Consider the following 27,428-nt stretch of genomic DNA (forward strand, 5'->3'; position numbering starts at 1 on the left):
TAGTGGGCTTAAATGTCTCTCACCCACTCTCTCCTCTCTCTCTCTCTCCCAGCCCAGCCGCCTGCCCCTTCCTCCCGTCGCCCTCTCTCCCTCTCTCTTTGTTCCTCCCTCTTCCTCTCTCTCAGGTAGAATTTCATCCATGGATTCTTGAGACTTTGTACTAAGATTGATCGGGAAAGGAGGCCGTCTCCTCCTTGTGCCCTCGGGGCTTTTGAATTTGAATCAATCTTGTACTTTAAATGTCTTTTGTGTGATGAATTTTGGTTCTCCCATTTTGTTCTTTGTGCATGAGATTGAGGGCGGTTTCTAGATGATTTTGTGACTCCTTGGGGGTGCTTCTAATCCATCTAGCCTAGTGCTAAATTCCCCGGAATTACGAGTCTCCACGAATTGAAGTTTTTGCGTTCTAGAGAAAACCCCGCTCTTGCTCCAATGTCTTCCGATTCCTTTTAACCCGTGAGGACTTTCGGTGAATTCTTTTGGGGATGTGTTCTTGAAGTCATCATCTTCATCTCCCCAAAATTTGAGCTCCTTTGGACTTGATTTGATACCCCAATCATCAAGATTTCCAAAGGTCGCGGGCTGGAAAAATCGTTTCTGGGCGCAGGCAAACTTTTTCCTATCACCGGTTAAACCGACGCTTGTGATATGTTGCGTCGGTTCAACCGGTGAGTTTGTTTTTCGCACTTTAGGGTTTTTGGACTTTCTGCTTGGTTACACCGGTGCTTTAGTTCCACGAGCATCGGTTCAACCGGTGAAGCTTTACTAAGCTCTCTCTGCGTGCTGTTTTTGCTCGTTGTACCGGCGTATAGAAGTTCATCAACGTCGGTTCAACCGGTGCTCAGTACAGTTCGTTTTGTTGCCTCTCTGGACAACTACACCGACGTTTGAGTTTGATTTTGTCGGATCATCCGGTGTACTATCGCCGGTTGAATCGATGTTGTTTAAATCGTAGCGTCGGTTTAACCGGTGAGTGATTCTTATCTGCTGCCGGCTCTGTGACGTCGGTTGAACCGGTGAAAATTTTCTTCGCACGTCGGTTTAACCAGTGTTCATATACCGTGCTATCTTTGTTGCTTGCTCTCTGCTCTTGATCCGATCTCTTCGTTGCTTGCTCCTAGAGTTTTTGCTTGGTGTCTAGCTCAGCTATAGCTACACTTTGCACACTCTAGAAGAGAGGGTTTGGGTGTACTCTTGGGACTTGACCAAACCGGTTTCGCTTGTGAATTTTTTAATTGGCTCCCATTCACCCTCCCTCTGATCGCCTTTTCGGTCCCTCACTCTGCGTACTTGACTGTGAGAACCTTTGTGCCATCTTGTGGCCAGATCACCTGAGAGATCCAGATAGTGACGCGTTAAAATTCAAGCTGTACATTGACACCACGCAGTCAGCATCAACTGCCTGTTCTAGGGGAGAAAAGGCCAAGGGGAGTATTGGTATTGCTGCTGCTACAGAATCATCATCGTCATCCGCAGCAACACCAGCAGTGATGCATGACATCCGACGGACCAGTGAATTTGGTTGGTATATCTCTGTAAGGGATGCAAGGCTCCTTGTGTCGCTTGAGAAAGTGTATTCCAATTCCCGTGAGACACATATGGAGGTCTCATCTCATGCTTGTTCTACTGCTGCTGCTGGTGGTAGCAAAGATCAACAGTTGCTGGTGAGCCTGCAGGGGCAGCCTGGACCTGCGATATACGCAGACATCACCTTGGATCACCAGCAGCAGGCCACTGAAGGCGATGGTGATGCTCCAGGGATCATGCAGATGTGGCCCTGTCCGGATGCTCCTCATCTTTCACCAGAGAGCTGCTACATTCACATACAAGACCAGATGATGGGGACAAAATCACCGCGAGGCCGTGAAGAAGCTAGTACTATTGATGTGCCAGAAATTGTATCTCGTGCTGCTAAGATCCTGCATGTGCACGATAGCTTGTTCATCACTAGCATCCCTTCGGCTACCAGCTATCTGGGTTCAGAATAACCTTTGTTTTATAACCTAGAGTGGTGCAGAATCGAGAGGTGCCCTGAACTGGAACATGTCTTCTGTCCCAAAAGTGAGGAAACGCTTGGTGGCTTATTAACGTATAGCATGAGAACATTGTGGGCGTCAAAGCTCCCGAAAGCACGCTATATCTACAAACGGACATCATCATCCGGCTTTTACCGTTCATTTCCATACCTGACATTATTGCACCAGGACTTCTGCCCCAGGCTTAGGACTGTACTCCCTTTGTCCACGGATTTGGCTGGCACATTTTTCGAGAGCTTGTGTCAACTAGAGACCGTCGAGATCACGTGGTGCGGTGATCTCACGGAGGTATTTCCTCTGGACATCGACACCAAGAGGTATGTGGAGCGGCAGCTGCAGCCAGTGACCCTAGACCTGCCCAAGCTGAAGCGCATCCACTTGCACGAGCTCCCCATGCTATTGCACATCTGTGAGCTGAGGCTGTCCGCGCCCAATCTCGAGACCGTCAAGATCAGGGGCTGCTGGAGCCTCAGGCGGCTTCCGGTCGTCGGCCATGGCGGCAACAAGGTGGTGGAGTGCGACTGCGAGAAGGAATGGTGGGACAGCTTGGAGTGGGAGGATGGCTCGCACAAGAGAGACTACAAACCGATCCACTCCCGGTATTACAAGAAGACCCTGCTCAGGGGCACCGTGCTCCGGTGAGACCTCTTGCTTGCCCACCATGCTGTACACTACTCCGTATATTTATTGTTGTCATATATATGTATATATCATGAGCTAGCTAGGAGCACTATTATATTAGCACGTAATAATGAAAACAAGCACAAAGTTTCCCACATATATATTCTGAGAAATTTCGATATTTAACCCTAACTTCGGAGGCCTCACACGTTCTGACACTAAGTTCGCAAACCTTTCGAAATTTGACATCGTGCGTGCGAAGTGTTTCGAAACAAGGGTTTTTCACCTATTTTCCATTTTCCCTCTATTTTCATTAATCTTTAGTTTTCCCAGCCATCCTAAAAAGACCTATCTACCCTTGCCTTATCTAATTGTATCGATCAGGGAGGGGATCGATCCCTTTCTCATCCCAGAAACCGTATCGTTAGGAGGCCGCTCCCTGGAGGCCTGCTCCCGTCGCCCCCATCCCAACGAGCGGCAGCCCCATCTCCGGCAAGCGGCGGCGCCCGCGTGCTCCCTGACCAGGCCCTGGCAAGGTCCCGCGAGGGCTGGGCGTGCGTAGGAGGAGCGCCGCGGATGTGGCTGCCCTCCCGCCCTACCTAGGGTTTCGGGTGCCGGCAAGAACGGGCCGAATCCACTGGCCTGAGGGAGAGCCATGATCCTCTTCGAAGTTTCTGCTACATAAGATCTAAAATCCCTAAGCTTCTGCTGTTTTTTTTTAGGATTGAAGTGGGGAGATGTCGTGTGTCTTGCATATGCTCACTGATGCATATGCTTTTGTTTTGTTCCGTTACTCGGTAGGGTCCATCCGGATGCAGCATTTGTACTAGGCGTTCATGTAGGTCAGTTCTCAGTGGTCCTTGATGGTGCCTCTGTTATGGAAATTCCACGCAAGTACTATGAATGGGTTGTGGACTGTAGAAATTACAATTTGGAGAGGCTACAGGAAGACTTGGCAAGCCGGGTGAAATGGGGCCCTAGGCAGCAAGCAAAGATTAGCCACTTTGATATGAGCAGAGGAAGGGAAAGAAAGGTGGAGGATGATACAGTTTTGTCTGCTGCTTTCTTTGAGCTGAAGGATGAGAAGAAGCTATTTTTATTTGTTAATGTGGTTGAGAAGGAAACTGAATCAGCGGTGACATTAGTGGAATCAATCAATGATTTAGTTGGTACACATGGTAGTGGAGGTGTACAATATATTGCTAATGTTGGGCCAGCTATAGAATCAAGCAATGTGGGCACTAGTGGTCCGGTTGGGGCAGCTATAGAATCAAGTGCAGAGGAAGGCATAGCACATGTGGTGGACTGGGATAGCTTGGAAATTATTCCAATTCCGGAAGATAGAATAGGTGCTGCTCTAGCTGTGATGGATGATGATGCAATGTATAAGTTACTTGGATTGCAAGCTGAGGATGACAAGGCTGAGAATGATGGACTTGAGGCTGAGAATGATGGACTTGAGGCTGAAAATGAAACTAATGTAGCTGAGGAGGACCTACAGGAAGCTGAATTGCCTGTACATAATCTTATTCCTGGTGAGGAAGCTGTGGTATATGATAGGGAGAACCCTCCAATGAAAGTAGGCACCATTTATGCTAGCATGCCCGAGTTCAGGGCAGCAGTGAAGCAGCATGCCATAAAAGGGCAATTTGAGCTTGGGACGGAGAAATCTTGTAAAGATCTGTACCGGGGTTATTGCAAAGCAAGTTCATGTAAATGGCATATTGTGGCAAGGATGATGATCCATAACAAGCCGCAAGTGAAAGTGCGTACGCTGTGTGTTATCTTTCCATTTGTTGCTCATAATAAAATTTACAAATCATGTTCATTGTATTTTTGTTCATTGTAACCTTACTGATGTGTGGTTCTTTGGCAGGTTACTTTGAACACGGAAAAGCATTTTTGTTCATCCACAGGGAGAGTAAGGACCAAGATGGCATCATACCATTGGGTAGCAGAGAAAGCAGTCCCATATTTGATGAAAACTCCCAACATGATGGCAACAAAGTTGCAAGAGGAGTTACAGGATAAGTATCAAATAACAATTGGTTACTCTACTATGTGGCTTGGTATGTAGAAGGCTTGTGAACAAATTTATGGCACATGGGAAGAAAGTTTTGGATACTTGTATAGATTTAAAGCACAAGTAGAGGCTACTATGCCAGGAAGTGTTGTGGAGATAGATGTTGTAGAGAAGCCAGAAGGTGTATATTTCTGTAGATTCTTTTGTTGCTTGAAACCAAGCATTGATGGCTTCCTAAATGGGTGTCGGCCATACTTGAGCATAGATTCCACAGCTCTCAATGGGAGATGGAATGGCCACCTACCTTCAGCTACTGCATTGGATGGCCACAATTGGATGTTTCCTGTTGCATTTGGATTTTTTTGATGGCGAGACAACTGACAATTGGACCTGGTTTATGAGTCAGTTGCAAAAGGCCATAGGCTGCCCCCCCCCAGTTCTGTGTATAAGTTCAGATGCTTGCAAGGGATTAGCAAATGCTGTCAAAACAGTTTTTCCTTGGGCAGAGCATAGGGAATGTTTTCTACACTTGATGAAGAATTTTGTGAAACAATTTCAAGGTCCTGCATTTGGAAGGATGTATCCTGCAGCTAGGACTTGTCAGCCAGATTATCATGATTACCTGATGAATAAGATTTGTGAAGCTAGTGACAAGGTGGCGCCTTAGTTGAGAACAAACCATAGTCTAAAATGGTCCAGGAGCATGTTTTCAAAAGAGATAAAGTGTGATGCTATTACCAACAATGTGGCTGAGGTGTGGAACAATTGGGTGAAGGATATTAAGGACCTTCCAATAACTGATATTGCAGATAGCCTCAGATCTAAGTTCATGGTGTTGTATGCAAAAAGGAGAAGAATAGGGGAAAAATTTGCAGGCCATATCATGCTACCAGTTGTAGTTCGTCAACTTAATGCACTGAGTAGAGAGCTCAAACACTTAAAGGTCAAAGAAGGTGCAAGGGATGAAGCAGAAGTCACTGAGATCACTGCAACCCACAAAGTCATAAGGCATGTAGTCAACCTTAAAGACCATGTATGCACTTGTAGAGAGTGGCAAGTGTCAGGAAAACCATGCCAACATGCTTTGGCACAAATTACCACAATAAGAAATCCTCCTTGGGATGAATACCTTCATGACTACTATTCTGTTAGAATGTTTAGACAAGCATATGCTGGGGTGATCAGACCATTTCCTGACAAGTCTCAATGGCCACATGTGGAACTTGGGTTTAAGTTGTTGCCACCTCTTTCCAAGAGACCAGGTGGGAGACAAAGAAAGAACAGATTTCCTAGCTTTATGGAGGATAAGGGAAACAAGCCTAGGGGCAAAGGCTTGTACCAGGTCCAGTGTAAGGGATGCCTAGCATTTGGCCACAGATCTACCTCACCGAAATGCCCTTTAAACGGAACTAAAAAGAGGTAATCTCTTACATTTTCATGTACATTGATAAAAGCACATCTCATAATTTCTTATTTTAACTCTTGCAGGAAGAGCCGTGCAAAAAAAGGGAATGTTGGGAGGCCCCCTGGCCGTGGCAGCAAGAGGAAGAAGGTTGCATCACAAGACGATCCTGCACAAGCAGCGACAAGTAATGCTGCTGAACCGCAAGCTGCTGGACATATTTTTTCTATGACCAACAGTCCTGGTCCTGTCACAAGGAGGTGATACATATCTGAATTTTTTCTTGACTTATTCCTACTGTTTCTACATTTTTCCTAGCTTCACGTTACCTGATTTTTGTTGCCAAACTGCTTTAAGCTTGGAAGTCCAAACAAGTCCTTGTGCCAACATACAGAGAACTACTATCACCACAAGTCCTGGTCCTATGACTCGAAGGTAAGATATTTAACAAATTAATAAGATTAAAATTTCATGTCTATGAGTTGTCATCTCTACATTGCAAATTCTCTACTGTTTTCAGGCAGCTGGCATTAACCATGGAAGGTGAAGCCACTACTGCTACGACCTCTCATACTACTACTGCGACCTCTCCTACTACTACAGTCACCCCCCTTCGGAGGAAGCAATTAGCTGTGAAGAAGAAGATCACTCCAAGGAAGGCAAAAAAATGATGTTCTTCATGCAAAACTGTTATGTTTAGCTAAACTTGTCTTGCTGTTTTGTTGGGAAACTATGAACCCCAATACTATGTTTCATGGCTGCTTTTGTGGAACTGGATGATGTTGTGACCATGTGTTTATGTGCTATTTATGAGGCCCCTAATGCTATCTGATGCTACATATATTGCAATGTTTATGTGCTATTTGTATGTTATATATATATCATGCAACTTGTCATCCCTAAATCAAAAAATTATGGCCATATGCTGTCAAAAATTTTTGGGGGAAAACAACATCAGTCCACTTGAAAAAACAAGGCTGTAAGATCTGTAGTCTGAAGTACGGAGAATGATGGCTTCGATCCCTCCTGATCGATTCAAGTGTATACGGCAAAGGGTAGATAGGTCTTTTTAGGCTGGCTGGGAAAGGCAAAGATTAATGGAAATAGAGGGAAAATGGAAAATAGGTGAAAACCCCCTGTTTCGAAACACTTCGCAGGCACGATGTCAAATTTCGAAAGGCTTGCGAACGTAGTGTTAGAACACGTGAGGCCTGCGAAGTTAGGGTTAAATATCGAAATTTCTCATATATTCTCGTCATAGCTAGCTAGCTAGTGTGTGTGTGTGGGTATGCTGCAGGTAGTATTTATATATGATTCTAACCAATTAATTACCAATCACTAGTGTAGCTGATGAATATATATACACTGTGCATGAGCGTGACTGGTATGGTTATACTCCTTTGCATTGATTCGCTCATCCGAATTGATGGGTCATTTGATTCTCTCCTCTCCAACTCCTGCAGCTGAGGCAATCCAGAACAGGTCGCCCCTTCATTGGACATTTGGACGTACTGCAGCAGCTAGACACCAGAGTCGCTCGCTGCTGGCCTGCTGGTGTCTCTGTTTCCTTCGTCATTTGTGTGTGTAGTTGTGGTTTGCATCTTCATCGGTTTGCTTTGCTTCGGTTTATCTGGTACGGTCGGCCTTCCTCGGCCGATGGATCCAGCCGTCCATCCATCACTGCTACGTCAGGTTGAACTGTTGAAGGTGAGGGTCATCATGCCATCTTGTTGGAGAAGATGGTGTGATGCTGACGGGCCTGTGTGCTCTGTCGTCTCACCAGTGTGAGAAATAAAAAAAAAAACAAGAGGATTCAGTTCAGGAGCTGAATTCCCTTGAGCCTGTGCAGCCGCAGCATGCGACATGCCCTCCTATGTATGCATGCCGCCGCTGCTAGTATATTGCTGCTTCCTTGTCTTGTGTGTTCATTTGTGGTGTGTGTGCCGTGCTGCTGTGGCTTGTGACTTGTATGTTTGGCGTGCCTATATGTTTTGTATGGAGTGGAGTGGTCAATGGTATTGTTGCTCCACTCATATTTATAACAGATGAAATAAATGCCTATGGTTTGTGCGTGTGATATGTACATCATGCAGTGGCGGACCTAGCATTCGGCAAATTTTCGTCGCCAGTTGTGTGATATGTTAGCTTACTGTTGAATAGGTGTGATACGTAATTGTCCTAAAGTTTTATAAGCCAAAGTTAGAGTTTTCTTTTATTTTCTAAAATACAAAGGTCTCAAGACAAGATACCAATGTCTGACTCTCTTCAATTTCCACTCGTATTGAAAGTGCAATAAAAGATATTTCTGATTTAGTCCTTTACTCCAATTTACTAAATCGATGTGCTACCTAATTAAGGTTATGAAATTTACAGAATGCTTGCCCAAGGGCCGGTTTGTTTCCACCCAAGATTATATAATCCAGATTGTAATCTATAAGCTAATTAAGGGAGAGCAGCTTATTGGATTATGATAATCTAGCCTATAAATTCAAATAATCTAGCTATAATCCATAGTATGTTTGCTTTATTTTTTTTTTTTTTTGAAGAAACAGGAGGGGGAAATCCCCTACTGGTTATAATATATTAAAAAAGAAAGAAAAAAAGTCTGTTACAAAAAGCAAGAAAAGCTCAAGAAACGAAAAAGGAAAGAAAAAAAAATATGAACAATTACACAAAGGCTTCTATCCATTCTAACATAATCTCTTTGTAACGTGCTTTTGCTATGAGAATAACTAGAGCAAATTCTTTCTTGAAGCACTGAAGACAGCCAGCTGGAGAAGGTGGAATTCCTCTGAAGATAAGATCATTTTGCTACATCCATAAGCTCCAACAGAACATTATTATGACATCCATGAAGGAAGGGAGATTGATCTGTTCTTTGATTTCTTCCAGGGCTGCTATTGGATCAGCTTCCACCAACATAATGTTAAGCTTGATCCAGCATGCTTGCGCAAAGGATACATGAACAACAAGTGTGAGAGTGTTTCATCCACCCCCAAATTGCAGCAGACACAATTGTGTGAGGGCAAATTCAAATTTCTCCTCCTGAGTCGATCTCTGGTGCTGAGTCTGTGCTGAAGAAGCAACCAAAAGAAAAGTTTATGTTTATTCTGACAAGAAGCCTTCCATAACCACCGAAAGAAAGGATGCGTTGGCATGTGGCCAGTTAAATGGGTATAAGCTTTGGAAGTGGAGAAAAAAGGTGAACCCCAGATGTAGGACCAGATATCTTGCTCTTCTATTATTGGAAGTGAATTCAAATCTTGCGCAAGTTCAATAAGTTGTGCAGCAGCCAAGGGTGAAAGAGGAAGATGTAAGAGTGTCTCAGGTCCTGCATTACGAGCGAAATTGACAGAGATATTTTTAGTCTTTACAAAAGAGAACAGATGTGGATAATTGATTCTTGGCACTTTGTTAACCATAAATCCTCCCAGAAGAGACAAGAATTACCATCAAGCACGTGTACCATTGCTAGGCCTTTGAAAGAGTGTACTAACTTTAAGATATCCTTCCACCAAAATGAACCAACTCTTCTTGAAGATGAAGGCAAATCACCAAGGCTTCATGTTATAGATATTCTTTAAGATGTTTGCTTATGTGATAGATTATATAATTTAGGTGGGAACACAAACACCCTCTAAGAATAGGACCATGGCCCTATGTAAGAAACCTGGCCCCATTATAGGCTATAGTGCGTGATTTTGGTGATTGTGTGACAACATGATCATGGGACTAATAAGTAATCAAGTGAATGATATTAGGTCCCTGTGGGTATTTCGTAACGTCTACTTCAGATACAGGGTTGTTCAGCCTGGTTCTGGTAATGGCATCAGAAATGCCCGGCATAGTATCCAGATGGGACCTTGATACTACTCAAGCATTGAAACATGCTTTCCTTCTCTTCTTTGTTAAGAGTATAGCTGGCAAGACTTAAGTACTCTCATCCATTGTCTCGCTATTGTGGATGTAGGACATCTCGTTCTTCCATACATTGAAATTCCTGACGTGCTTCTAGTGTATCTTTTGTCTTTCCGTAAACTCCCAAAAAATGCTATCAGGTTGAAGCAAAGATTCTTCATGAGGTGCATCACGTCAATTGCATGACGAACATCTAAGACTTTCCAATATGGTAGCTCCCAAAATATAGACTTTTTCTTCCACATGGGCGTCATTCCGTTTTCGCTCGGAACAGGTTGGCTACCAGGTCCCTTTCCAAAAACAACTTCTAGATCTTTTACCATGTCAAAGATGTCCTTACCACTATGATGCATCGGATTTGTTCAGTGGTCCACTTGCCCTTTAAAATGCTTGCCATTCTTTCGTACAGAATGTCTGATGGGAAGAAACCAACAATGACCCATGTATACAACCTTCTTACACTGAGTCAATCATATACTATCGATATCATCTAAACAGTGTGTGCAGGCTCTATATCCCTTGTTTGAATGTCCTGACAGGTTACTAAGAGCAGGCCAGTCATTGATCGTTACGAACAGCAATGCTCGTAGGTTGATGTTTTCCTGTTTGTATTCATTCCACATCCGTACACATTCATCGCGCCAGAGCAATAAGAGTTCTTCGACCAATGGTCTTAGGTACACATCAATGTCATTTTCGGGCTGCTTTGGGCCCGGGATAAGCATTGGCATCATGATGAACTTTCGCTTCATGCAGAGCCATGGTGGAAGATTGTACATGCATAGAGTCACAGGCCAAGTGCTATGACCACTGCTCATATCACCGAAAGGATTCATGCCATCCGTATTCAAACCGAAACTTATGTTTCTCGCATCCAATTCAAATTTAGGGTAGGTTCTATATATTTTCTCCACTGTCACCCATCAGCGGGGTGTCTCAACATCGAGTCTTGCTTGCCTTCCTCTTTGTGCCATCGCATCAACTTAGCATTCTATTTATTTCTAAACAGGCGTTTCAAACATGATATTATAGGCGAGTACCACATGAGCTTGGCAGGAACTCTCTTTCGGGGATGCTCCCCCTCGACATCGCCGGTATCATCTTTTCTAATCTTGTAATGCAATGCATAGCATATGGGGCATGCATCCAAATTCTCGTACTCACCTCGGTAGAGGATGCAATCGTTGGGGCATGTATGTATCTTCTGCACCTCCAATCCTAGAATTCAAACAAGCGGTTTGGCTTCGTACGTTGTGGTAGGCAATTTATTGTCCTTAGGAAGCATTTTTTTAACAAGTTTCAGTAATTCACCAAATCCCTTGTCAGTTACACCATTTGTTGTCTTACATTGCAGCAACTCCAGAGTGGTGCCAAGCTTCTTCAATCCATCTTCACAGCATGGGTATAACAACTTCTAATGGTCCTCTAACATCATCTGGAACTTCAACCTCTCTTTTTCACTCTCACAATCTGCCCGCACATTGCGCAATGCTTGCCCCAGATCGTCGTCGGGATCATCTTCTACTACATCTGGTTTGGGATCTTCCATGGAAATATCATCATCGAATGCTTTGAATCCAGTATTTCCGGAAAAGTGGTCGTCAAAATCTTTTTCTTCATTGTCTTCCATGGTAAACCCCTTTTCTCCATGCTTCGTCCAACAAAAATACCTCTCTATGAAATCATTTGTGAAAATATGGCTGTGAAGGATTCGTGAAGAGGAGTAATCCTTGTTAATCTTGCAATTTACGCACGGGCGGCACATGAAATCATTCTGCTTGTTTGTCTCGGCCACAGCCAAAAAATAATGCAGACCTTTTAGAACGTCGGTCAGTATTGTATATCTATTGCCGGTCCATCTGCATTGTTTTTTAAAAAAATAGAACTAATTGAAAGGGATCTATTTCAATTCTTTACACGTATCGAATAAATTAAATGTAACCAAACTAAATTAAATTACATGTAACATAACATGAATAATTAAAAATTATGCAATATCCACCATATAATTTGGATAATTAATTCAACCATGACACAATGATTAATTAAAAGGTCTACATAATCGATTACACCATGATTAATGAAAAAGTCGACATAATCCATTACACAACATGACAAAGTAAACAGTTCATATTAAGAGACAGGATAATACAACCTACTCACGGGACCTATCAACCAATGCCTCGTGAATCGCCTCCCGAAGTCTTGACATGTTACAGTCAAATTCTGTCAACCCCAACGCTTCTCACCTTGCATTATATTGAGCTATCAACTCGCGATCATCATCTGTACCGTGCAACTCAACATTAAACTCACGCTGAAATTTATGATCTGTTTTTGAAATTGTGAAGATGTAAAACGCTTTCTTAATCCAACGCGAATACGACCACTCACAAGACCAACACGCTCTTCGAAACGAAACTCAAGTGAATGTCCGATGCGCTTCAATTGATTGCGTACATCCACCCGAGCGGACGCACGACGCTCGAAGGCATCATGTTGCAAAGGCATTTCTAAGAAGTAAATATTACTTACACCTCTGTTATATTCTCATTATCAGGAAAACATTAATTACTCTTAGTAATTAATTACAATGAAAACATATACATGATTAATTACTCATATAATTGCAATGAAAACATTAATTACTCTTACAATTAACAATGAAAACATATACAAGAATACATATACTCATCTCATTCGGAAGAACCTAAATAAATTTATAGAGCTACAATGCAAAATATTCTCATACTCACTTTTTCTAATCCCTAATTATTTTGACACTCTTCAGTTTGAGGCGAACACTCTTCATCCTAGTCCGGCGCCATGCGATGCAATCATGATTCACACACTTTGTTTCAGGCTCAATATCCAAAAACCATCTAAAAGAAAAAAAATCTTTATTTCGAAACATGTATGTCGTTAACCTCGACCCTGCGGTGATGACACTGTCTTTCGGGAGCCAACATGATGTCTGTGACATGGTGCGGTACAAGAAGTTCACCAATTGGTTAGTCGCAGCACCAATATTTACGGTAGATGCGGACACAACACCTGGCACAGTGGTCGTTGATATACTTTCCGTGCAACAACTGTCATACTCTGGTCACATGAGGAGGTTGGGAAAAGGAATACACAGCAACGATCTCCGAAGAAAGCGGTTCATAATGTACATTTGCACAGGCACATCAGTGCGATTGGACCACGAAGCTGTCTCATACAGTGCTATTTGCAGGCAGGGGAACAACACCATCGAAGAAATCCCCAAAGTAGTGGCGCGGTTCATGCACCAGCTTGGAGATTATGTCCCTCAATGTGATGACCCCCTCAGTGTTCCCTTTGTCATCTACGACGTAGATTCTGTGAATCTTCTCAGAGTCCAGCTTCAGTATAATGTCCTTGATCGTATCATCCTTTTTGCAAGTGATCACATCGTGCAGAAAGGGTGAGGTCTCATGTTGCTCCTGTAGATGCTGTCGGACCGCAGTGAGAAAATCCTTTGTTGTGATTGTCCTGTGTCGCATTCAACAGTTCAAAGGGTTATCAGTTGCAATGGTCCTCCTAGTTCCTACAGTGCGAAAGCCTATCAACAAAGGAAGTGTCAGGATTACAAACCTGTGCTCTTTGTATATCTTGGGGGCAGTTAGAAGATATTGAACATCTCTGATACTGATGTTACAGATTGCTTTTGCTCCACTCGTGTCCATGACTGGTAGACCACCAACTCCTTTTTCCCTCATCAGTTGGAAGGCTTTTAGAACCGGCTGATCTTCATTTACCTGTAAAGGAGGCTACAGTTATAGGTCTAATATCATACACAAACACAAGTCATGTGCTTGTTTCCAGGCAGGGTTTTTTAACACAGCATGGATTTAATGCATTCCATCTTCATTTAGCTTTTGATAACTTCCAGGTGAACTGATTGTGAGCAGAAAGGAAAGTGAAATTGGGTAATTCTCATTACCATTCAAATGCGGAAAAAGCAGATTAAGATGTCTGGCAATTATATGAATTAAAAGCATAGGTTGTTCAGAGGTACCTTGACAAGTTTGGACGGTTTCATGATAGGAAGCCCAAGCTCAGAAAGTTTCTTAGTTCCCCAGCTCTCAAACCAGGGGAGTCCAACACACTCTGCAAGCATGTGCATAACAGAGGATTGTGTGATGATGTTCTCAATCTTATCTCCTCCAACTTCTACTACTGGCAGGCTCTTCATTCTGTACTTAGACAGAAGCAGCAACATGGTAAGGAATGTGTCAGACGTCTGCAGTGCAAGAAATGGTGCCCACCGGAAGCTCCCTGAGATATCGCCAACCTACAGTGGCACAATTTGTGTTCAGTTTGATCCGTGCTTCCAGGTTATAACTATTTTTGAATACAGTGCAACAGAAGATCACCTTTGTATTCTTGTAGAACTCAGAGGAAGTGAGGGTTTCGAAAAAACTTCCACCAACAGATGCAGCTTCATCTGATTCAGAATCAGTAGCAGTTTCTACCCTGCCGGATGATGTCCTTCTGAATGTGAAGGAACCCAACCTAGAAACTAGATTGGCGACAGGTGATCCTATTCCAGAACCAGCCATCCCATTAGCTGTAGCATCAGACTGTTGCCAAGCAGAAAAAAATCATTTCAGAAAGATGAGTGTTGAATAAAATATCAGTACATAGGTGATAGTGATATTAATTAAAAAATGATTCCTGCCATCATAAGGTTATTTGTTTACTGAACCGTGTTATTATTTAAAATATCTAATATTTGTCGCTGGTCAGAATTACATAGAGTAGAGACCTCCCATACTGTTTTCCCCTAGAAAAGGAAAAGGGACCCGGATTATGATCAACTTGAATACTCATACTAACAAGACCATGGAAGGGCTAATCCTGCAGCAAAGGACTTGATGGACAGTTCAATGTAGCTTATATTTTATTTTGGTTTGTGTATGTTGTCCAGAGTTAAATTACAATCTTCAAATTCAGCAGATAATTCAACATTCGAAATCATGGTATCCAGACTGAACAGAAATACATAAATCATAGAGAGCTGCAGTAGATCAATATATTCTGACTACCAGGTTAATTATACATATCTAGTCAATCTACCTACTTTGGGAACTGAGAAGCTTATATATGTTCCAGTGCATGGTTACAGACCTGACTGAGCAGCCACATGGCAATACCAGCGAATTCCACAATACCGATGTATTTGTCCATCCAACTAGCATCTTCTGTAGCCTCAACATTTCTTATGGGTGCACTCAGGATTTTGTTTTTGGACAATATTTCGACAGTTTCAGCAAGACTGGCATCTGAGGATATCTCGATTACTGCATGAGAAACATCACATTAGACATTCAAAGCCAGAAAATTTTATTTGATTATATTTAAAAATGCAGGGAGGACTTAGGCTACAAAAGAAATTTCAAAAAAGCATTGAGGTATTCCAGTACCCCATCAACTCAAAATAATTACATGGAATATTCATCAGTACCATAAAACAACCTTTGAAGTTTAATAGTTTTGTGCCTTTGGATTTGATATTTTTAATTAAGAAGCTGAAAAAATGTTTGAAGAAAATCAAAGGATCTGGAAGTTCAAACTGCAAACTCAAGAAAGCATACATTTATTTAATGGATAAGAATGCATAAGCAAATCATCAATTAGATTAGCGCGTACATGAACATCAAAGAGTAAAGATGTTTGCTCTAGGATATAAAATGGAACAGCACCACCAAGAATATTTGGCATGCCATTGATGCTATTCACTTTAGTTTTGGAGGTGTTGCCTTGTCATTGCCAACTTGCTTGGACTTTGAGTGGGAGTTGTTCAGTCTAGCATCACCTGTTTGATTAAACAGATAACAGAAGATTGTGTCCAAGAAAGAAGATATGGGACAGGGTAGAGAAAATTTTTATTATTATTGGAATGCGACCTAAGCATCTTTGTACATTTCTGCATGACTTTATTGGCACAGCACGTCCAAAATGATCCATGTCAGCCAGCATGTATAAGCACATTCATTTTGATGCAAATGAAGAAACATTTGTGAGGAGCTTAGCTGAGATACCTTTTTAGCCAGTTCAACACCTTAGTTCTCTAGATAAGATCACAAGTAAGAGCAAAAAGAAAAATGGTAACATGGACCCTCACTGTTCCAGAAGATATATATTTCAATCATGTCAGGTGGGCCATTTCTGAGCAAGCTGATAATTATCCACATCAACTCACAAAGTGACACATATCATGACAATAAAGAAAGTGCTCCCTGGCTCCTGCTTAGTTGGTCAAGGGAGGAAAAGGACCCTTAACCAACAACCAGAATCACAATGTTCGGCCACATATCACGACAACAAAGAAAGTTATCTTCTTTCCAAGGTTCAGCGAAACTGCTGTAGAGGTCCGGGAAGAAAATAAAAACTTTCTCTATTAGACTGAAACAGTATTTTTTGTTATATTGATCCCCAAGAAATAGTATCGAACTATCACTCTGTCAAGAACACTTTGACACGGCCTGTGCATTTGCTTCAGAAAAGACACGCCTACTAAGTTGATTACAAGAGCTACATAAGGAAACAAAGAAGACCATAGTTGTTTCTCCAGTGGAAGTCATCAGAAAAGGATGAAATGCTGATGACCGAAGGCGAAATGGTGGACTGACTCTGTTAGAGCTATCAGCTCCCCAGCCCCAGCTGCCAGATGAGCAAGGGGCTCCTAACACCACCAACAAACGAACAATAATACAGATGCAAATGCAATTGGCACCGAGAGAACTGTTCGTCGACTGCATCTAATTGCATCCAAACTCATACACAATGCTACTTTCAGTGTTCTCCGTTTCGCTGCATACGAATCAGGATTCAGGACCGAACTAACGGCATGTAACCAGGACCGGAAAGGGAGCGCATCGAAGCTGATAAGCAGGATGATACTAGTACCCTGCGACGAGTGTGTGTGTGTGTGCGCGCGCGTTTCGCCGCATCAAAGATGTCTTTTTTTTTTGTCGGATTCGCAAGAAAGATGGAATTGACGGCCTCTGAAGTCTGAACCAAGACAGGGATCGGTGCGAAACTGGTGAGGAAGGTAGCAGCATACCTTGCGACGGCTGCGTGCGCGGGAAGGACGATACGGGGATGTCCTCGAAGCAGGAGTTGAGCTTCTCGGACGGCGAGAGCTGCGGCTCCGCCACCTCCCAGAGGTCCTCCACCCGGTGCCCGATCTCCGCCTCGGGGCTCCGCGGGCTGTCCATCTCCATCCCCTGTTCCCTTCCCAGCTCCGAAGCCCCCTCCTCTCCTCCCTCGACCGCTCTCCACTCCCTTGATGGATTCGTCCAAGAACTCTCTCTCTCTCTCTCTCTCTCTCTCAAGTAGTCAAGTGCTGCTTCCACCTTGGCGCTGCAATTTCTGGAGATATAACTATAGGAGGGGGACAGGGCAATCGCGGGCTGATAACGATGTCAAGCAATCGACTGCAGCTACTAGGAAAAACCCGCCGCCTTGCTCTCCGCAGACTGCAGGCTGGAGTGTGGTGGTCTCTGCTCTGCGCTTGTCCGCGTCAACGGAAGGGGGGACGAACTGACGAAGGCGATGCCTGCTCGCGCGCGACCTGGGCAGCTATTCCACTGACCGTTCGGACCCACGAATGATGTGGCCCGCGTGTCACTGAAAGGGGAGGACACGATGGGACAGGACCCGGCAGGTTTCCTCTGGTAGGAGTAAAGAAAACCGCTGCGGCGGCAACTGAAACCGGGACAGAGTGAACGACGACGTGGCTTTCGTGCTTCCTTCTGGTCACATGACACATGCATCGTTGGCATCTACATCGTTCCAAGGATTAAAAGAAATATACGAAGCCATCAGGAGATAAATACCTTTTTCCTTATAAGATACTCTCTCCGTCCCCGTCTTCGTATTATAGAAAATTTAACTAAAATTATAGAAAATTTACTAATATTCATATCTCCAAATAGATCTAGTATAAAAAATATTACATAATTAATCTAATAATACATATTTATAATATAAATTGTATTATTATATAAATATGGTTAAATTTAAATTTATTTGACTTCTTGGAAAAGAAGAGTTGCATTTTTTCATAGATAGAGGAGTGGTTTAAGCATACATTATCACTGCACTATAGTCTTTTTTGTGAGACATAAAAGGTGAGAATATACCGTTAGTAATCTCGGAGATTGTCATATATAATTTCAATTGTTGTAGCACGAAACGAAGCTGGACCGTAGGATTGAGACTTTACTACTCCCTCCATTCCAAAATATAGGTCGTTTTGGCTTTTCTATATTCATAGTATTTGTTATGCACCTAAATATAACATATGTCTAGGTACATAGCAAAATATGTAAATCTAGAAAAGTCAAAACGACCTACATTTTGAAACGGAGGGAGTATTTTTGAAGTCTTCTTTGATATTAAACATTTACCATTTTTATTTACGAATTAAGAGATTATGGTTACTATGAGGTTATCTACTAAAAATTGTTACAGGTTATCTACTAAAAATCGCTACGTCCCACGGTGTCTCCTCCGTGGGAGAGGTACTTAAGAATAGCGCGAATGTTTTATTTGAATAATCTTTCTCTATAATACACGTAAAGAATATTTGAAAATATGGTAGATAATTTGAAACACCGAGGCGAGGCGAAGCAGCACTGATATATGAGAACTAACAGAAGCCCCGCCTGTCAGACACGCAAGTAGCACGACTACTGCACAGTCTGCACAAGTGGTGCGCCAAGAAGACTCTGGGCTGGGTGCGATGGGCCAGGCCGGGGGGCAAGTGGGCCATCTGCAGCGTCATCGGCGGCTCAGTGCTTATCCCCTTCTCCGATTAATCTCTCCACTGCCTTCCCATTGTTTTTTTGTTCACGAGTGCCAACAGCCAACTTCTGTGGATGGGCGGTTAATGATGATTTGACAAGACGGCATGGACTAAATACTAAAACCAGTGTCAGTATATATTTGTATTGTGAGAAGTCATCAAAAATGAGAATTTGGTGATTGTACAAGCTGGATTTCATGGTAACGAAGCTTCTCTCATATTTCATAAAATATTTTCTCCTCTCTTCTTATAAAGATCCCGCTATATCAGTAAATTTGCTAATACGACATTTAATGCTTATATAAAATTTCTCGTGCACCCTTACTGAGACTGACGCACACAAAGATATATATTTGCAACGAATCTCATGTCGATTTCTGCCATATTTTATTAGTATATATGTGTTTTCACGAGAGGACTACGATGTTTGGTTTTCTTAAGCGGAAGGAACTCGAAAATTTGACAACGCGGCGGTCCAAACACACAACCCAGGAACGAGATTATTAGTATGCCTGCGAACTAGGCCCAAACACACGAACGCGTGGCCCGGAGACCGCGCCTGCCACGTCACGTGCCGCCGCGCGCGGCCACATCACATCTCACTCCCGTTCCGTTCCGACCGGGACTCGTGTTCTGCCTGGCCAGGGTTTCCACTGCTGCGAGTCGCCATCGGACACGGCCCCGTGCACGCCGGCGAGAGAGCTTATAAATGAACGAGGCGGCAGCGAGATCAAGCCCCCCGATCGAGTACATTTTTTGCTTGCAATTTGCAAAGCTAGTAGGCCACCTGGCACCTGCGATCGCCGGCCTCCGCCGTGTTCCGCCGCTGACCGGCATACATACCGGCAATGCCGCCGCAGGATACGCTCACGAAGGGCCACGCGGCGGCGAGCGACGCCGCCGCCGTCCACGGCCAACCGCCGACGCCGGTGGCGCCGGCAGTGATGCACGACAGCGGCAAAGAGCGGAAGCGGAGGAAGCACGAGGACGCAGCAGGTGCCGGAGTGGCGGCAACCGCGGCGTGGTCGTCCGAGATCGACGTCGCCGCTGACGGCGGGGCCGACACCCGCCGCCAGAACCGTCGGCCGCGCGCGCCGGCGTCGGAAAGGACGGAATCTAGCCCCGGCAAGCACGGCCACGGAGCCACCATCGTCATCGGCGGAAGGCACAGGCATCAGGCTGGTGCTGCCGGCAGCTCCTCCACGGGAGGCGGCAGTTCCTACTCCGCCAGCGCTCACGCGGCAACCGCGTCGAGCTCCTCGCCGCGGCTTCTCCGGGAACCACCTGACGCCTCGCCGTCGCCGCGCCAGTACAATACGGCCAAGCCCCACGCGGCGCGCTCGGTGGCCGCCGCTGGCGGCGTTCCCGCACGAGCTTCCAGCCGGTCCGAGTCGCTGCCGGTCACGGCGAGACCCAACGGCGTCGTCATCGGCGGCAAGCCAAGGCACCACCAGGCTGCTGCCGTAGGCTCGTCGGGAGGCGGCGGTGCCCACGCCGACCAGGGCGCGGCTTCTTCGAGGCTGATCCGGGAACCGGCCGCCGCGCCGCATCACCACGTTCCCAAGCCGCCCAAGGCCCGCGGGGCGCCCTCGTCCTCCGCCGCCTCCGCCTCGGCGGCGCAGCGGGAGCCTGGCGACCCCGAGCTCTGCTACCGCCTGGGCATCGAGGCGGCCATGATGATGGGCAAGGACGCCCTGCAAGACGAGGTGAACGCGTTCGCCGGCGTGAAGGGCCAGGCCCACCAGAGGCGGCGGCGGCAGCAGCAGCAGCAGGCGGCGGCGGAAGCCGTGGAGACTAAGAAATTCTCCTTCTGGCTCACCGACGAGGAGCGAGACGCCGACGTGGCGGCGGTTTACGAGAAGTTGGAGAAGGCCCGGAGGGCGGCCGCCGGCAACGCGAAATGGTCCCAGCGCTGATTTTTCTTGCGTTAAACAGTAACACTGTATTCTGATCCGTGAATCGCTTGAATTTCGTCAGAAACTCAAATTTTGGACAGAACTTGTCTTCGTGTACGCTTGTCTGCTTTTTGTACGCGTGCGTGTTTAATGCCGATCTTTCAGTTCGATCGACAATTCAGGCTTGCGGCTCCGGGCTCCGGCTGCACATCAAACGGACAAGCCACAGTCCACAGAGTCACCGTGGGAACTGAATGATATGGATCAGCAGTGTGCGTTTTAGGTCAATCCAAAAGGGATTATTAAGGAAACCAGCTAGAATCATTTTAATTTTGGTAAAGGAAATGAATGTACCTTCCTAGAACCTGAAGATTTTGTGATGCTGTCATAGTCAAACAATCATGAAAACATGTTGAGTGAAAAAAAAAGATTTTCTCCACAAACCGCGCAAATTGATGACCTTGGACGAATCTTTGAACCTCAGAAACGCATAGAACGATCTATGCGGGAAGCTGAATCTGCGGTCGCCCGCACGAATGCAAAGTCACGGTCGATCACGTGTCTCACGCTCCTTTGCTTCCTTCTCCCACCCACCAGTCAACCTTATCTCTCTCTCATCCTAAATTTCCCTTCCTCAGTTCCTCTCTCCCCTTCCCCTCCCTCTCCTCCATGGCCGGCCGTCCTCCTCCCCATCCCTTTCCTCTGCCTCCCCCTTCCTCTCTCTCCCTCCCTTCCTCTGCTCCATGGCCGGCCGTCCTCCTCCCCTCCCCTTTTTCTCTGCTCCATGGCCGGCGGCGGGGGAGGAGAGGCGGGCGGGCCCCTCTGCTCCGTGGGCGGCGGCGGGGGAGGGGAGGCGCGGCGGGCCTCTCTCTGCTCCATGGCCGGCGGCGGGGGAGGGGAGGCGCGGCGGGCCCCCTCTGCTCCATGGCCGGCGGCGGGGAGGGGGAGGCCCAGCGGGCCTCTCTCTGCTCCATGGCCGGCGGCGGGGAGGGGAGGCTCGGCGGTCCGGCGGCAAGGAGGGGATGAGCGGCGCGGCGGGCCGCCGACGGGAGGCGGTGCCGCAGGCCGGCGGCGTCGGCGGGGGAGGTAGTTTTTTTTTTTGATATATCAAAACTGCTGTCGGATAATCGATCGTACGGGAGCCTCCCGTACGGTTGACCGTAAACTAGCGAGACCCCAATCTATGAGCTTAATGAGCAAAACAGAAGAAATAACAAATCCCGGTCCACCTCGTCCCGCTCGGCGCGTAGGCCGCCTCCCGATCTCGCGCTTGATCGCCTCCGTCCTCCCGCCGCCCATCGCCGCACGCAGGACGCAGCGCTGTGGCTGTGCCGTGCCCAGGTGGATCGGATCGGATGGAGCCAGCTGTCTGGCCACCACTCGATCCAGTTCAGTATGATCGCGCATGATGATCTCGCCGCCGCTGGGCGTGGAGTGTGGAGGGAGTGAGCTAGATGCGCGTGGTGTGACTGTGGCGTAGTACTGTGGCGTACTACATACAGCTAGCACAGCTATGATGCGGCTTGGGGTGTGTACCAAAAAGCAGGGTTGAAACAAAGCACATTTTTTTGTTTCTTTGGGATCGATCATCGATGTGCAGCAGCTACCAATAAGTATCATGCAGCTAAAGCTTGTTATGCCTTCCGATGATTGCTTTAACTTGTTTCTGTTCAACCTACCGGAACAGGCCTGTCACGTTCTTCATCTATCGTCTCTGACGAAACTGACTAGATAGAGGTCCTTCATCCAGGTTCAGCAGATTGTCATTGTCCTAGCTTCCACCAGGAAAGAAAACCCCACCAGTAATAATGAGTTAGCCGGTTGATCGAAAGCTCCGGGGTGAGCTTACTGGTGCGTGCTGTATATGTGCATTATTCCTTTTGTTTCTTAAAGAGAAAAGAGATTCATGCTTGTTACTATATCACATGCAAAAAAATTAGTTTCGTAACAAATATCTGCATCTGGCTGTCCCTTTTGTGATAAATCGATAGACTATCTATGACTTGATGTGAGCTGTTACAGTGCATCCAAGTATACATGCATATGTAGATGCAAAAAAGAAAAAAAATGAAAAACACAGAAAGAAGTTCAGGTCCATCCTGATCCCACTGTACATTATTTTTCCAATCTATGCACTCTTTTTTTCTCGCTTTTTATTGATTCCTGGAAAGCTTTCAGCACATGAGCAATGTTCCCCAAAAGAACCAAAGAACATATGACTAGTTAAACCCAGCTGCCATCCTTCTACTACTACTACTTAAACCCTAGCTCAAGGAAAGCATCTTCTCGCCCTGCCCACCTTTATTCCTTCTACTTAACCATCTACATGCACGGACGAATTGAATTAATTCATCTCTCCAAGTTGCTAGTAATTGATTACATAATTAACCGTGGCCTGGATCAGGCGTTAGTCAGCTTGGTAGCAGAAGTTAAGGCCGGGATCGGATGGATCAATCAGGCGCCCCTCTCGAGCATCTCGCAGAAGCGCTTGAAGGAGTCGAGCTTCTGCAGCTTGAGCTGGCGGTGGATGCGGCGGATGAAGACGTCGGCGACGTGGTCGATCTCCTCCTCGAGCCGGAACTCGGCGCCCCCGCCGGCGGCCTCCCGCTCCCGGTCCCGGGCGTCGCGCATGACGTCGATGACCGACCCCGGCGCGCTCACCAGCTCGTCCTCCTCCGCGAACAGCGAGTGGGTCAGGTAGTCGTCGCTGTCCTCCTGCTCCTCCTGCTCCCGCGCCGCCGCCTCCACCTCTTGCGCGCCGAGCTCCGCGGAGAAGCTGAAGCTCGGCGCCGTGTACAGCACGATGGCCTTCTTGCCGTCGTCGCCGTCGACGAGCGGATCCTTGCCCGCCTGCTGCTCCTCCTCCTGCTGTTGCTGCTGGCCCATGATGGCGTCGATCTTGTGGTTGATGGCGGCCATGAGCAGCTTCTTGTTGCGCAGGATGCCGAAGATGAGGAGGCGCGTCTTGAGGGCGCTGGTCTTGACGCGCACCGCCGTGGACTTGGCCTTCACCGCCGCCACGATCGCCGACACCACCTGCTTGAAGAAGGATGACGCCTTCGTCTTCATCTTGTTGGACTTGCAGCTGATCGAGTCGGAGCAACAGCAAGCGATCGAGCTGGGTATTGGAGGAGAGTGATTCGTGCTTGCGGTGCTATGTGACCAGTAGTGACTGGGTCTGGGTGAGTGTTGTTGCTGGATGGTTGGGCATGGAGTTTGGCCCGTGGGGCGCCAGGGGTTTATATAGGCCGGCCGGCCGGAGGGTGGTGGTGGCCGGTGAGCCGGAGCCAGGAGGAGGAGGTCAGCAAGTGGGGTTGCGTTGCATGTGCAGCTCGTAGCTAGACGTTTCATCGTCACACTAGAAACGAAAGCGGCAGGTTTACAGGACGGCTAAGGAACGAACGCAACGGGCAAATCGAGGAAAGGCGCGGCGCTGGCTGGCAAAAAAAACTCGAAAGCAAAAGGCAGGTGTTACCAAAGGCGCGGCGGCGGTGGGCACGCATGCCTGGAGAAAAAGGGTCGGCGTCCATGGTCCAAGGATGCGTGGTGTCTTCACGTTGTTGTGTTGTGAGAAAATATTTGAACTTAACGGAGGATATACACTAATACACGGCCGGCCGGCTGGCCGGCGGCGGCCGCTGGCTCGTGCGCAACAGTTGGCAGGCTAAAGCGGGGCACGGCCCTAGTTTCTAATTTGTTTTTCCGGTTCCCATGCATGTTGGGTTTATTTTTATTTTTGGAGTAAAATAGATGGGTGATTGTCTCGAGGTGTCATCTAGACCCCTAAACTCTTAAAATAAATTTTTGGATCCCTAAACTTATCTAGAGATGTCATTCGGATCAGTAAACTCTTAAGATCCCCAAATTTGTTTCAATGTGTTATTTCGATCCCTAAACTCTCAAGATAAATTCTTGTATCTCTAAAAATTGCAAATAGTTAACTACTTTAAAACAGACTGTTTATCAAACTATTCTTTTTTCAGCCAACTGATTTAGAAGTGTTACCGCTAAGACCATTTTAAGATTTTGAATTAGCAATTTATTAATCATACATCATGGGTTAATCTAGATCATTTGATATCAATGGTGGATATTATAGTTTTATCGTTTAACATGAGATATCAATACTAGTACTGAATATTTCCTACTATATTTATATTTTGCATGGTGTTTGTATAAATTTACTAAGATAATTTGTTCCCATTCTTAATAAAAATTTAAATAGAAATTTTATAAAATTAAAGTAGCAAAACAACATTTATATTAAATTAAAAAGAGCATCTTGAGAGTTTAGGGATCTGCATGATATCGCAGAAGAAGTTTATGAACCACAAAATGCATTTTGAGAGATTAGGGATCTATGTGACACCTTGGAACAAGTTCAAGGATCTAAATGCATTTTAAGAGTTTAGGGATCTAGATGACACAACTGAAAAAACTTAGAAACCTTTGGTGTACTTTACCCTTTATTTAGCCTCTTCTCAATTTAGTTCTTACTACTATCTTACTATTACTAAATTGGAGGCTAAAATAGAGAAGTTCTAGAAATTCTCATAAGATCAGAAACATCCGGCTATCCATCTAATAACTCTAATAATAATAGTCATTGGATCTGTTATCTTTTCTAATAAATTATCCACCTAGACTAAAGTAACCCCTAAACATGTATCTAAATTACCCACCTCTACCATTATAAAAAATCTAAATATATATTTTAATTTTTGTGTAAATTACCCATCTATAACCCTATGAAGTTTTAAATAAATTATCCAATTATATTGTAACTAAAAGCTAAGATAACCCCTAAACCTGAATTTAATATATATAATTACAATAAAATATAAAAAAACATCAATATATAATTATAAATTACTATTTCTATCATTATTGCTAAAGGCCTGCTAGTTGTCTGCAATGACCCACGGCTATTTGTATGGGCGGAGCCACCAACCAAGCCAACGGTTTTCCTCCCACCCAACAGTTAGCATTAAATGCTTCAAATAAAATAGTCTAGGCATCGGATGCTCAAACTTGCTACCGGTGCTAGGAGGTGCTAGGATAGCACCCCACTCCAATGTATAGCACATCAACTTCACTTTTTATCTCTCTTCTTAGCACCCCCACTCTAATGTTATTTATGTTATTATTTATATAAAAGTACTACCCACGATATGTTTCACCATGTTTTCATTTATGATGAAAGAGATAGAAATACCAATTCACAAACAAATGATTCAATTAAATACTCTCTTCGTCTCAAAAAACAAGTCACTTTAGAAATTTTAGGATAGATTAAGAAAGTGGTAAAAAATAACCTTACTTGCCCCTATTTATTAGCAATACGTGGTACTAATTGATTCTTACATGCGCATGCACAGACTAAATAGGGTAAAATGACATGTTTTTAGGAACAAGATCTGAATCCTAGAATGACTTATTTTTTAGAACGGAGGGAGTGTGTATCAAACACACATGGAGATGTGATGCAAATAAAATCTAGTGCCACTAGATAATGACAAATATGTATTTTAGAGTATGTATCAGACTATTTAATAGACGAAAGATAGTGTGAGATAGATAATTTTATATTAATTCTAACTACCCCATGCTACTGCACGGGTTGCTAGGCTAGTGACGCAAATTAAATGTCACCGCGCGCATGCAGGGCTTTCTTGCTTGTCTAGCTTTTACATGCTGCATGATCCTGGTGAATTCCTTGCATTGTTGGCAAGAAGCAAGGAGAACGTGATCTTTCGTCTTAGGGTCTGTTTAGATTCAAAATTTTTATATTAAAAAATATCACATCAAATATTTGGACACATGCATGGAGTACTAAATGAAGTTTATTTATAAAACTTTTTATACGGATGGGCTGTAAATCGCGAGACGAATCTAATGAGTCTATTTAATTCATGATTTGCAACAGTGATGCTACAATAATCATTCGCTAATTGTGGATTGATTATGAATTAATTACCATCATTAGATTCGTCTCGCGATTTACAACCCGTCTGTGAAATTTTTTTATAAATATACTTCATTTAGTACTTAAATTAGCAAGATTCTTCCCAAAAAATTTTGGGAAAGGATCGGCTGATTGAGTATGCGATGCATACCTCAGTTCTGTTAGGCAGCGAACTGAATGTACTACCGCAGATGGAGACGTCCTCATCCTGCTTTTAGAAAAGTGCAGTACAAAATATAATGCTTCAAAAATAACTGCAGGTTAAATGAACCAGTGACGCGAAAGGTCGGGCGGCCGGTTGGCTTAGTCCAAGCCTGGTAGTGTTGCGCTTTCAACAGATTGTGAGTTCGAATCTCATCAGAAACGAATTTTAAACTGTTGAGAGAAAAAACTCTCGCTGTGCTCGCCGCAAGGCTTGGCCCTCACAGGTATGGATCAAGGTTCGGAGGGTTTCTCTACCCGGTTAAGCCGGTTAGGCTTCCTCTTAATGAAAAAAATGGTAGGGTCGTTTTACACCCCCGGTAAAGTTTTTTAAATGAACCAGTGACAGAGTATATCTCAGACCACTTGCCCTTTGATCTGGCGGCGTAAAAAAAAAGTAGAAGGGCTACTACCCATCCACACCCTGTAGGTGCCCGCCAACGTCTAGTGCCGGCGCCCTGCACGCAGAGGGAAAGCCTTCGCCGCTAAGGCTCCTGCCTGCCAGCCGGCCAGCCGCTCAGATCAGAAGAA

The 27,428-nt window shown here is 45.1% G+C and overlaps 4 protein-coding genes and 1 long non-coding RNA gene across 5 annotated transcripts; 2 read left to right on the forward strand and 3 right to left on the reverse strand.

Moving 5' to 3' along the window:
* Nucleotides 1-15: 15 nt before the first annotated feature.
* Nucleotides 16-17,709, reverse strand: LOC120681474. Its single transcript, XR_005677881.1, has 3 exons — nt 17,334-17,709; nt 6,669-6,673; nt 16-45 (listed from the first exon to the last, which is right to left on the reverse strand). It is a non-coding gene; the product is annotated as an uncharacterized LOC120681474 (long non-coding RNA).
* Nucleotides 1,287-8,125, forward strand: LOC120681473. Its single transcript, XM_039962970.1, has 2 exons — nt 1,287-2,674; nt 7,546-8,125. Exons 1-2 carry the CDS (start codon nt 2,097-2,099, stop codon nt 7,547-7,549), a joined length of 582 nt encoding a protein of 193 aa, XP_039818904.1. The 5' UTR covers nt 1,287-2,096; the 3' UTR covers nt 7,550-8,125.
* LOC120681471 lies at nt 3,765-6,885 on the forward strand. The gene is made up of 5 exons (XM_039962968.1): nt 3,765-4,422; nt 4,534-6,099; nt 6,169-6,342; nt 6,425-6,517; nt 6,603-6,885. The coding sequence occupies exons 2-5, from the start codon at nt 5,384-5,386 to the stop codon at nt 6,751-6,753; spliced, it is 1,134 nt and encodes a 377-aa protein (XP_039818902.1). The 5' UTR covers nt 3,765-4,422; nt 4,534-5,383; the 3' UTR covers nt 6,754-6,885.
* On the reverse strand, nt 12,675-17,546 carry LOC120681470 (SNF1-related protein kinase regulatory subunit gamma-1-like). The gene is made up of 6 exons (XM_039962967.1): nt 17,091-17,546; nt 15,152-15,324; nt 14,398-14,604; nt 14,040-14,315; nt 13,616-13,779; nt 12,675-13,513 (listed from the first exon to the last, which is right to left on the reverse strand). Exons 1-6 carry the CDS (start codon nt 17,248-17,250, stop codon nt 13,216-13,218), a joined length of 1,278 nt encoding a protein of 425 aa, XP_039818901.1. The 5' UTR covers nt 17,251-17,546; the 3' UTR covers nt 12,675-13,215.
* Nucleotides 17,710-23,014: 5,305 nt separating the features above from the next.
* On the reverse strand, nt 23,015-23,952 carry LOC120681472. The gene has a single exon (XM_039962969.1). The coding sequence runs from the start codon at nt 23,798-23,800 to the stop codon at nt 23,186-23,188; it is 615 nt and encodes a 204-aa protein (XP_039818903.1). The 5' UTR covers nt 23,801-23,952; the 3' UTR covers nt 23,015-23,185.
* Between the last annotated feature and the right edge of the window lie 3,476 nt (nt 23,953-27,428).

The sequence above is a fragment of the Panicum virgatum genome, chromosome 7N (assembly GCF_016808335.1).
Source record: "Panicum virgatum strain AP13 chromosome 7N, P.virgatum_v5, whole genome shotgun sequence".
Taxonomy (NCBI): Eukaryota; Viridiplantae; Streptophyta; class Magnoliopsida; order Poales; family Poaceae; genus Panicum; species Panicum virgatum.